Source organism: Mastigoproctus giganteus, chromosome 5, assembly GCF_048544385.1.
Source record: "Mastigoproctus giganteus isolate SK-2022 chromosome 5, ASM4854438v1, whole genome shotgun sequence".
Lineage (NCBI taxonomy): Eukaryota > Metazoa > Arthropoda > Arachnida > Uropygi > Thelyphonidae > Mastigoproctus > Mastigoproctus giganteus.
The window spans coordinates 95,730,061-95,742,911 of NC_143579.1; the positions used below are offsets into that span (position 1 = coordinate 95,730,061).

General features: G+C 37.6%; 1 protein-coding gene across 5 annotated transcripts in view; it reads right to left on the minus strand.

Moving 5' to 3' along the window:
• Nt5b (5' nucleotidase B) overlaps positions 1-12,851 on the minus strand; it is a 589,792-nt gene that overhangs the window by 293,210 nt on the left and 283,731 nt on the right. For all 5 annotated transcript variants that reach the window (XR_016546972.1, XM_090374117.1, XM_090374115.1 and 2 more), the window contains exon 8: positions 8,495-8,588. Coding sequence is in view for 4 of the 5 variants with exons in the window: in XM_090374117.1 (XP_090230243.1) it covers positions 8,495-8,588 (94 nt within the window). In the remaining variant the exon portion in view is untranslated. The remainder of the gene's footprint in view (positions 1-8,494; positions 8,589-12,851) is intronic.

Below are 12,851 nucleotides of genomic sequence, written 5' to 3' on the forward strand. Positions count from 1 at the left end.
AAACTTCAGTTGCCACTTCTCAGCCCATCTGCCCAACTTTTCTAGATCCTGTTGCAGTAGCTTCTGTTACTGTAATCAAAAACTCTGTGACTTTTGTATCATCTGCAAACTTGGACATTAAGCCTGATATACCATCATCAATATCACGATAAATAAACAAAACGACAGTGGGCACAACACCAAACCCTGGAGGACTCCACTAATAACATTAATCCACAAAGTGCAGCATCCGTTGATTATCACTCTGTTTTTTCCCACTCAACCACTCTTTTATCCATTGTAGCAACTTGCCCTTAAGACCATACTTCTCCAATTTTTACACTAGTCTTCCATGTGCAACAATATCAAAAGCTTTCCTGAAATCCAAGTATATGATATCAAAATTATTTTTTGCATCCAGTTCCTTTGTAACCACATCATAGTATCCAATCAAATTTGTCAGACAAGGCTTTTCCCTTAACAAACCCATGCTGTGTTTGAATTATTACTGCAGTCTTGTATAGATGACCCTGCAATGCTTCTTTTACCAGTGATTCCATTATTTTTCCCGGAAGAGATGTTAAACTAACAGGTCTGTTATAGCTAGGTAAGGACATTACATGGTTATTTTCCATTAAGATTATTACTATATATAATACCACTCTTATACCATGTTAAATTAATAATATAGTTTATTAAGCTATTCGATCTAAATTGCTATACATTAAGGTAACGATTTCAGGTATCTTACCAATATCCATCATCAGACCATGCTGCTGACAGACTCCTCATTCTAATGCTCCCAGAAACCTGATGTGCATGCATTGTGCATTTCTAGGAGCATCAGCAAGAGGAGTCTGTCATTAGCATGGTCTGATAATGGGTATTGGTAAGATACCTGAAATATTACCTTAATGTACAGTAGTTTAGGCAAATAGCTTAATAAACTATATTATTAATTTCACATGGTATAAGAGTGGTATTAAATATAGTAATAATCTTAACAGGTCTGTAATTACTCATGTCACTCTCTGATCTCCCTTTGTGAATTGGGACATCTCCATTTGCACATCTCCAGTCCATGGGGACTTCTCCTGAGTCCAAAGATGCTCTCATAATTATGGCTAAGGGTTTGCTTACTTCCCTTTAATATAACTGGATAGATTCCATCTACCCCAAGTGCCTTTCTTATGTTTAACTTAAACAATTTCTCCTCCACTTTGCTCTCAGTTATTACAAAATTATGAAGCTCCCTGTTAAGAGTTTAAGAAGCTTCTGTCCTCCACTTCCCTACAGAATTCCTCATGTGTGAATATAGATGCAAAATACTTATTCAGTTTGTCAGCTATCTGAGCAGGATCATCAAAAGTTGAACCATCGACTAGATATAAACTAGTCTGGAAATATATTGTAAAGATACTATAAAGATATTAAATACACTGTAAAGATACTTTCAAGAAGAATTGGCACAATACTTGATGCGGCACAACCCAAAGAACAAGCAGGTGTCAGTACAATGGATCACATCTTAACAGTGCTGCAAGTGATAGAGCAGCACAATGAACCTTCCATTATGTATAGCTTTCATATACCATAAAAAAACATTCGACTCTAACAAAACAAGCAATAATCAATGCCCTAATCAACCAAGGTGTAGACAAAGCTTACATCAATATTCTCCAACCAATATATGAAAAGGTGACTGCATCAATATATGCCAACAATTATAAAGTTCAGATCAACATAGAAAAAATCATCTGACAAGGGGGGACAAACTCCCCAAAACGATTTTCTGCCTGATTAGAAGAAATTTTTAGCAAGATAAATTGGGATAATAAAGGACTCAAGATAAATGGAAATTACATGAATCACTTACAATCTTCAAATGATTTCATTCTCTTTGCCAATTATCTGGAAGAATTGCAGCAAAACAGTGAAGAACTGCAGCTTTAAAGCAAGAAGTTTGGTTTGAAGATTAATATCAAGAAAACACAGGTTATGTTCAAACAAATTCACCAGACCATAGAAAATGGACAAGACCTAAAAGAAGTGGATAGGTGTGTTTATCTTGGACAAGAAATTTCAACGTGATTAAAATATTATGATGGAAACTGAACGTTTAATTTTTGTGCATAAAATTGGAATAGCAAGCATTTTGATAGCTTAATATAGTCTTCAAAGCAAACTTACCAATCTGTCTCAAATGAAAAGTTTTTGATCAATGTATCCTCCCTGTCCTAAATGATGGTTGTAAAACATGGACATTGGAATGCTAAAGCTTTACAAAGGCTGAGAGTTATACAAAGAATTATGAAGCACCAGTGCACAATGACAACAGAAAGCACAAGACTGCAGTTGCTGGAATCGAGTTGAGGAGGCCTTCATCCTGCAATAGACTGACAATGGCTGGAGTTGATGATGATGACGATTAACAATTTTTAATGAAAAATTAAAGCAATGTTTATACAATGCTCCAATATAAATTTTGAACAATTGGGAATTGTTCAAAATTTATAATGTGGTAGAATTATCACAATTTGCAATTGCAAATTGTAAGCATTCCACCTGATCACAAATTTAACATATGTTATCAAAACACTGTTTCCGCAACGCCTCCGTAACCAGGTGGGAAGGAGGAGCAGTGCGTAGCACATGCTTCTTGATTAGACCGGGGTTCAAGCCCGTGCCCACCAAATATGGAGAATGCGGAAAGGTCAGGGAATAAGCACCGCATATCCCCGGAGCAATATGGCCTTAGTTGCTAATGCTCCTAAAAACCAAACAACAAACAAACTGTTTCTGCAAATACAAATATTGCCACGACAACAGCATAGGACAACAGTAACAACTTAGATCTTTAATACAAAGATAATGTTTTCATTGACAAATGACAAAGTTCTCAAAGGATTAGATGCCAAAAACACCCATCAGGCATTAAAATGAAATGTACACTGCTACTAGACTAACCTCAGTTAAGAAATTCATGGGGAGCAGAGCATAATTTTTTTTTTTTTTGTTTTGTTTTTTTTTTTTCAAGCCTTCTTTCCATATAGAATTCCTTATTTATTTAAGGAATCTGCTGAATATACAACCATAACTCAGAAAATTAATCAAAATAAAAAGTAACAAATTAGAAAGTTCCTTTAAGTAATTTTATATTTCACAAGTTATGAGGGCATACAGCACATCATGTGTGATGAAGTGTTAAATGGATGAGTTTGACCAGGAAAAGGAAGCATGCAACTAGTCTGTTTCCTCAAATGACTATGAGACTGCAACACATTACATCATTTCACCACACCATCAAGATTACAAGAAACATGGGCAAATGTAGAGTGGACAGTATTATCTAATTTCTTGACCAAATGGTGGATGCTTGCAGACCAAATTTCATGTTACAGTTTAGTTTGGTTTGTTTAATACCTTTGCTAATGGCAGGGCAGATGGTAGCAAAGGCATTGCACAAAATCAAACTAAAATGGGAAGTGACATTTGATTCACATAACTCTCAAACTCCTTAACCTTGAAGATAGACATCACTGAACACTACCTACTATCAATAATGTTGAATTAATTATGGATAGCCATTCATCATAAATGGCTTTAGTTTCAGTGAGATAATACTAGGCCAAATATTGGAAACTGTACCTGTGAGCTGTCAGCTAAAATGAGGAGCTCTGGCTCTACCATAGCACACAGTCTCAATCTTCTACCAGGAGTCAACACCTAAAGGAAAACCTGACTTGCAAGTGATTTGTAACTGATGGTGATATGCAGTACACAGTTATTTCCCAACTAAAAGCCGTTGACACCAATTTATTCCTACAGCGGAAAAGCTACATTGGAGTTACATGGCAGGGGCATATTCAGGGGTGAGCAGAAGGGGCATATGCCCCCCCTTAACCAAAAATTTGAAATTCAAGAAGGCAGGAAGCGATCTAAAAAAAAAAAAATCAAAAACCCGCTCACCATGCCCCCCTCCTTACGATGATACCTGGATATGCCAATGTTACCCCAGTACAAGTGTGACTTAAATGTCACAACAGGAAAAGTTGTGTACCTAAGCCTATATTTTGCACTTGCATCTATTGAAGAATAAATTCCTTTACACATGGGTGTAGTTGTTGTAGTAGTAGTAGTAGCATGTGAGGCAAGAAAGCAAGTGTATGAGCTTATGCAGCATGAACAAAAAAAAAAAAAAAAAAAAAAAAAATCGCACCATTCCCTCCAAAAGCCTGTCCAATTCCTCCTTAAATTTATTTAACCTATCAACTTTCACAATGACAGATGGAAGTTTGTTCCAGCAATTAACCACCCGCTGGCTAAAGGCAAATTTCCACACATCTATTCTACATCTGTCTTTTCTTAATTTGAATTTATGCCCCCTTAGGTTCGTAATCTGAACAAGTGGAAGGATCCCATCAGAATTCAGCATACTCAACCCATTCAAGACCTTATACACTTCAATCATATCCCCTCGCAGGTGCCTAATCTCCAGCCGCTGAAATTTCCAAAATTTAATCCTCTCTTGGTAAGAGGACCTCTTCATTCCCCTCACCAATCTTGTTGCCCTTCTCTGTACATGCTCAAGCAAATCTACATCCTTCCTAAAATGAGGCCTCCAGACCTGTACACAGTACTCAAGGCGATGCCTGACCATTTCCTTATACAGAGGGACAATCACCTCCTTCTCCCTGCTAGCAAAATTCCTATATATCATTGACAAAACCCCATGACCTGCCCTGGCAGCCTGTCTTCATTGCTCAGAAAACTTCACATCTGACTGTACAATTACTCCCAGTTCTTTTTCATTTTCTATCACCTTAAGTGTAGTACCACATAGTTGGTACGTTTCTCTGGGGTTACTTCTACCCATATGCAGTACTTTGCATTTGTCAAGGTTAAACTTCAGTTGCCACTTCTTAGCCCATCTGCCCAAATTATCTAGATCCTGCTGCAGTAGCACACTGCCATTACTGTCATTAACAAGCCTGCCAACCTTTGTATCATCTGCAAACTGCCGACCGGGCTAGCCGAGTGGGTAAAGTACCTGCCCGGCAACCCAAAGGTCGCGGGTTCGATTCCCGCCTCGGGCTTGGATCAAAGTACTGCAAAAACCTTGGGAGGTGCAATATGGCCACAGCAGCCGATGCTCCAACAACTACCAAATCAAATCAAAAAAAATCTGCAAACTTCAACATTAAGCCTGATATACCTTCATCAATATCACTGATAAATATCCAAAACAACAGTGGACCCAACACCGAACCCTGTGGGACTCCACTAATAACATTAGTCCACGAAGAGCAGCACCCATTAATTACCACTCTCTGTCTTCTCCCACTCAACCATCCTTTTATCCATTGTAGCAATTTACCCTTAATACCATTCTGCTCCAATTTGTACAATAGTCTTCCATGCGCAACAGTGTCAAAACCTTTCCTAAAATCCAAATATATGATATCAAAAATATTTTTTGCATCCAGTTCCTTTGTAACCACATCATAATATCCTATCAAATTTGTCAGACAAGACTTTCCCTTAACGAACCCATGCTGTGTCTGAATTATTGCTGCAGTCTTGTCTAGATGATCCTGCAATGCATCTTTAACCAGTGACTCCATTATTTTACCCGGAACAGAAGTTAAACTAACTGGTCTGTAATTACCCGTGTCACCCTTCGATCTCCCTTTGTGAATTGGGGATACATTTGCACATCTCCAGTCCGTGGGAAGGACTGGAGATGTGCAAATGTATGTAAATGTGCCAAGGATGCTCTCATAATTATGGCTAAGGGTTTGCTTAGTTGCTTTGTCGCCTCCTTTAAAATAACTGGATAGATCCATCCACCCCAGGTGCCTTTCTCATGTTTAACTTCAACAATTTCTCCTCCACTTTGCTCTCAGTTATTACAAAATCATTAAGCACCCTGCTACAATTTGATAACCTTCTGCCATTTTCAAACCTTAATAACTCCTCATGTGTGAATGTTGATGCAAAAATATTCATTCAGTTTGTTTGCTATCTCTGCAGGATCATCAACAGTCGAACCATCGATATCCAGTGGACCAATCAGATTCATCCCCTTCCTTTTAGAGTTTATATAAGTAAAGAAATCCTTGCTGTTTTTCTTAGCATCTTTCCCCAAAGATTTCTCGTAATCTGCCTTCGCCTGCCTAACCTCCTTTGTGACCTGATTAAAGACTAGCTTATATCTGCCATAAGCTTCTGAGTCGCTTGATAATTTATATGCATCCCAAGCATTTTTCTTCTCTGTCACGAGTCTCATTAGTTCATTTGATAACCATTTAGGCCTAAATCTTGAACAGTATTTCTTAATAGATATGAAACTTTTAGTAGCTTCCACTATTAATTCCTTGAATGCTTCCCACTTAGAATTTACTGTTGGTAACATGGTCAGTTGATCCCACTGTACAGACAGAATTTAAAAACTGTTTGAGACCACTGTACTCACCTTTACAGAAGCAAACACCCTTTCCTTTACCCCTGATGGTAATTATATCTTTAAGTAAATCCCACATCAGTATACTGATCACTGCCACCTAGTGGTTCCTTTATCTGCAAATTCTTAATACACGAATGATCACTGCTGATAACCAGATCAAGAGTATTACCCTCTCTGGTTGCCTCTCGAACATGCTACTGCAGAAAACAATCATCCAATAAATCCACAAAAGTCTTACTAGTGTGTGAGTGACTAACCCACAAGTTCCAATCAATATCTGGGAAGTTAAAATCCCCCCATTATAAGACATTCTGATTTACTAGCCCACTCTATTTCTCTGTACAATTGTTCATTGTATTCATTTGAGTCATTAGGCCTATAACACACTCCTACTCTTATTTTTGCTTTCGCAGTGCTTATGTCACGCCAAACTCACTCAACAGTGCACTGTTCATCTATATCAACTGGATGCACTTCTTTTGATTTTATGTTTTTCTTAATTAACAGCATAATACCTCTTCCCTTCCTATCCTGTCTATCCTTTCTGTACAAATTGTACTGCCCAAATTCCAGTTCTGCATTCCTTATATCTGTGTGACACCACGTCTCTGCTCTCCCAACAATATCTGCCTTTGATGTCTTGACCAACACTTCAAATTCATCAAATTTATTTACTATACTTCTAGCATTGGTATACATACAAGTATACATGTACCTATTCTTATTATTAGTTACTCTAACACATCCCATATACCCACCTGTTTCACGATGATTGCCATCAGTCCCTGAAACCCCCAGCACCCCTCGCTCCAGGTCGCTACTTATTCTAGTAGAAGTTGTGCAAGAATCACCTTCACCTCAGCCTGTGTCTACTTTTAACCTTTTAGTCTGTGAATCCCCCCCCAAGCTTGCAGTTTTCTGACCCACCTTTCTGACTGCCTCGATAGCATCAGCAAATATTCTTGCACCCTTTATATTTAAGTGTATCCAATCCCTGTAGAAGCAGTCTCTCCTGTTAACAAGCATAGACAAGGCTGAAAAAAATTTTACCTCTTGAGCCTTGCACATTTTCTCCAGGGTTGAATTGATTGACAAGGCTCTCATCGTGTACTCCCTCCTATCGTGTCTGGGCAGAATTGCAGACACTTTCAAATTTAACCCTAATTCAAAACTTTTTTGCAACATTGACCTGAACTTATTAAGTAAATCTGCAGATCTCCTTACTCTTAATGTCATTGGTGCCAACGTGTACAACAATATCACCTTTTGTGCCTTTAAAAGATGACATGTGCTTTACAACGTCATCAACTTTTGCCCCTGGCAGACATACCCTGGTCCCGTTCTATCTATCCTTTTTACACAATATATTCCCCATCTCCCTGACAATAGAGTCACCAACAATAACTAGTTCCTTTGGAACCAGAGCATTCTGCCTTGGAGATTGCCGCTATGTTGCCTGATGCCCAGGAGTGAACTCTGGCGTTGAGTTGGGCAGCTGAGAGCTTGACGGGCCCCTCATATTAATTTCTTCGAGGGCATCTGCCCTACACCTCAAGCTCTCATAGATGCCCAGTAGAACCCTGAGTTGATGCCTAATTTCTAGACACTCTCTGAACCTGGCACGCACGCACACGCACGCACGCACGCACGCACACGCACACACACACACGCACACACCCTCCTTGGCTAGATCATGTTCTGTTCCAAAGAGTTCGGCAAACATTTCACAAGTTTCACATTTTTTTTTTTAGGTTACCTTACTTCTAAAACACAGCCATATCTTTCATTACCTCGTATTTTTTTTAGGCATTTTGGAGAAGGCAAGTACTTTTTTAATTTGTTAATTTCTAAACTTAACACATACTCAATAATACATCTTTATTGTCTTACTTCACTGCATTCAAATGTTATCTGATGACAGGAAAAATTTAACTTCATTTAAATATCAGGTTTATAATAAATATTACTTGGTAAAAGCAGGATAACAACAAAAAAATAAATAAATAAATAAAATAAAAATCAAATAAGACAGCAAATGAACAATATTACCTGCATGTGAACCCAGTCAATTGCATCTCTGATATCTTGAAAAATAGACTTATATGACATGAATATATTGCCAGTCTTGATGCCAGTCTTCGTGCTATTTTTATTTTTTTTTCGTAAAAATTGCATACGTCAGGAAATATATACTAATTAAGAAATGTTTAACAAAATATATAAAACTATATATACACATCAATTTTAACTAGTGTCAATATATAACTTATATATAATTAAATATAAGAGCAACAATGCTCAATGTGTTTTACATTATAAAGTAATTAATAAAAATGAATAAGAGGTTTACCTCGGGATTTTCTTGTAAAATGCTTCAATATCAACATTCTCACTTATACAATTTAGATATGATGAATTTAATAAAATTACTTAAATGTTCCTTTACACTCAAAGGGAAATCAACAATCCAATGTATCCAGTACCAATAGTTTGCAAGAGTTTCAATCCTGACACACAGAAATATACTAAAAGGACAGAATTCATGGGATATCTGGTTCCTGGGCAATATGACGCTGTCATCCCTCTCATTAGTAGACGAACCCCCGGTACCAATAGTTTGCAAGAGTTTCAATTCTGATACACAGGAATATACTGAAAGGGCAGAATTCAGGGGATATCTGGTTCCTGGGCAATGTGACGCTGTCATCCCTCTCGCTAGTGTACGATGGCAAAAGCACTCGACATCCCGAGGATGCAGTTTCTGATCGTGGAAAAGAGGCTGCTCTTCACAGCCAAACTTGTCACAGGCCAGATATCATCTCCAAATATTTGGAATGCTTGCTCTTGGAGAATCTCACAGCCAAGCCTAAGATCGGCACCTGCACTTGTGGCTCACCACAACAGGCTTGTACTAACTGAGAGATTTCTCCCCAAGCAGATGCTTGTGGCCCTGAACTGTGTGGATGCCGACATCGACAGGCTAATACAGTGGTTTTCAACCGGGATGCCGCGGCACACTAGGGTCCCACAACAAGATTCTTGGGGTGGCATGTAATTTGGGTTTAAGTTACTTAAAGTTATTATTATTTATTATTTTTTTTTAAATTTATACGTTTATTTCATTATAAAAAGATGTATGGTATCCATTGTACCGTATTTTTTTTAATTTTGTGGTGATCTATAATTGATCTTTATTTAGTACCTCTATATAAAGAATAAAATTATATAAGTATATATAATAATGTTATTCTTTATATATTGAAAGGTCAAAAACCACTGTGTTAGGTATTTATTTTGGCCTAGAGGTGCCGTGAAAAAATTACTGGGACACTAAGGGAACCGAGAAAGTTTGGGAACCTCTGAGCTAATAAGTAACAAGCAGGACAAACACAACTTTATCAAAGCCCTTGAACCCTGAATCATTGCCAAAGTTGTATTCTGTTTTTCTGTATTTGTGTTCAGTTCTGTGTTTTTTATGATGTATTTGTATTTCTTTTTGCATTTGTAATCTATATTTTGTAGCCTTTTGTATTTGTACACTGTACTTATTCTGCTTTTCTCTAACTGCTATATGTGAACCCCTAGCACTCATTGCTCTGATGGGATGTTGTGCTGTAACTTTACTTCACAATAAAGAAGTATTTATTTATTTATATTAGTACACAGCAATTCTAAAAAAAAAAAAAAAGCTAAAAACGGCATCATTTTAGTTATCTCATATTGTGAATAGTTTCACGAGTTGCCATGTGATAAGCGAGAGTGTTGATACTGAAGCGTTTTACAAGAAATCACTGAGGTAAAGCTCTTATTAATTTTTATTAATAATTTATACGTGGAACTAAGCAACACTATATATAACTCGGTTATAGTAGCAATAAGAGGATTGTTTGTTTGTTTGTTATTTGGTTTTTAGGAGCATTAGCAACTAAGGCCATTTTGATGCGGGATATGTGGTGGTCATTCCCTGACCTTTCTGCATCCTCCATATTTGGTGGTGACGAGCTCGAACCCCGGTCTAATCAAGAAGCATGTGCTACGCACTGCTGCTCCTTCCCACCTGGCTACGGAGGCGCCTTAAGAGGACTGTGATATTCATGATGTTATAACTGAGTGACATAGTTGCTAACTGCAATTTTTAATGTTTCCATTAATAAAGTTATTTTTAGTGCAAATGAGGTTACAGTGTAATGGTGTTAGTATTAGTAGTAGCAAATGATGCAAGAAAGTAAGATTATAAAGCATTGGTAAAAAAAAAAAAAAAACCTTCCCCATTACTTGTTCATCCTCTCCAACAGTTTTTCTAGTTCTTTCTTGATTTTATTGAAACTACCCAATTCCACAACAATGGATGGACGTTTGTTCCAAAAATCAAGTACTCACTAGCTTAAGGCAAACTTCAGCACATCTATCCTTCAACCATCCTTCCACAACTTGAATTTATGCACCCTTATGTGTAGTCTGAGCAAGAAGAAGAAAGCCATCAGCATTAAGCTGGCTCAATCAAATCAAAGCCTTAAATACCTCCACTGGTTGACCTCACAGATACCTAGTCTCCAAACAGTGTGATTTGCAGAACTCAAGCCTGTCTTGATAAGACCACCCTTTTATAGACTGCCAATCTTGCTGCTCTTCACTGCACCCATCCCAGCAGAATCTACACCCTTCCTACAATAAGGCCTTCAGACCTGTATGCAGTACTCAAAATGCAGCCTAACCACTGCCTTATACTATGGGATAATCACCTCCCTATCCTGATGATAGCAAATTTGTCTTATATCAGTGACAAACCCCCATGGGTTTTCTTGGCAGCCCATCTATCTCACTGTTCAGAGAAATTTGTATCTAACTGCACAATTACATCCCAAGGCCTTTTTGACTATCCAATAACTTCGGTATGATACCAAATGGTATGTTAAGGTTGAAGAATGACTGCTATCCACTGCAGTACTCTACATTTGTCAATGTTAGAAGTCAACTGCCATTTCTCAGGCCTTCTGCCAATCTTTCTAGCTCTTGCTGCCATGCTTTACTTTAATTACCGTCATTAATCACCTTGCCAACCTTTGTATCATTTCCAAACTTAGACATTAAGGCTGATAAACCATCAATAAATACAGAAAACAATGTGCCCAGACTTGAAATCTGGGGGACTCCACTAATATTATTAGTGGAGTCCCCCCCCCAGGGTTCACTAATAATAATGTAGTGTCCAAATAAATTAGATGAATTTGAAGTACTGATTAAGTCATCAAATGCAGACATTTTTAGGGACAGCTCAGACATGAGTGATGCTGAATTTGAATATAGGGAATAAAATGTGTGCAGAAAGGATAGACAGGCAGGAGAGTGGGAGCTTATGCTCTTAGTTATGAGACATTAAGTCTAAGACATTAAGTACATCCAGTCAACATGGCTGGCCAGAGCAATGCTGATTCAGATTGGTGTGACATAAACATTGGGAAAACAAAAGTGAGAGAGTGTGCTATAGGACTAAGGACTATGATGATGAGTATAAGAAAGAGCAATACAGAAAAATAGAGTGGGCCAGTAAATCAGAAAGTCCAATAATGGACGATTTTAACTTTACAGATGTTGACTAGAATTTGTGGGTTGGTCGCACACACTACAAATACATTTGTGAATTTATTAGATGACGGCTTTCTACAGCAGTGATTCTTCATGCATTAAAAATCTGCAATTAAAGACCAACTAGGTGGCAGTCATCATAATGCAGGCTAGCCCCAAAATTTGTGGGGCCCTGTTCAAGAATTACTTGCAGGCCTGGGGTCCTGTGCAAAACTTATATTGGGTGTTTTTTTATTGTTATTTTTTAATTTTTTATTTTTTCAAATTTTACAATAAGTAAGAAATAAAAAAAATTTTTATATTTTACTGAACAAAAATTTTAAATACAAATAATATTTAATACATTACTCAAAAATACTGTTTAACAATTGCCGTCATCTCATAAAAATATTACTTATCAATTATCACCCACAGTCAGTTCTGCTATAACGTGTAGAACTGACTGTGTGTAAATGGGGCAGAACTGAATTTGCTCCAACACAACCGATATATTAGTGAACAATGCGAGCATAACACAATTTTTGCATTGGCTCATTTGCGATTTCGTCTGCGAGTAGCACAGGTGAACACAAAACCTGACACCGAGCTGAACATAGTGACTTGCACAGCAATACATACAAGTTTATAAAGCTTAAAATGTCACACGTCAAATGTGCGACAGCTTTATTTCCCATTTACCGTAGTTGTATTGGTCAGAGACACTGTTGTCATTCACTGTATTCACAAGGTAACAGGTGATATTGTAGGCCAACTCACGTTTTTAGGAGCTCACATTTTTCTGTTCGAACAGAAATTTTGTGAGGCGGGATAGCGTGAGCAG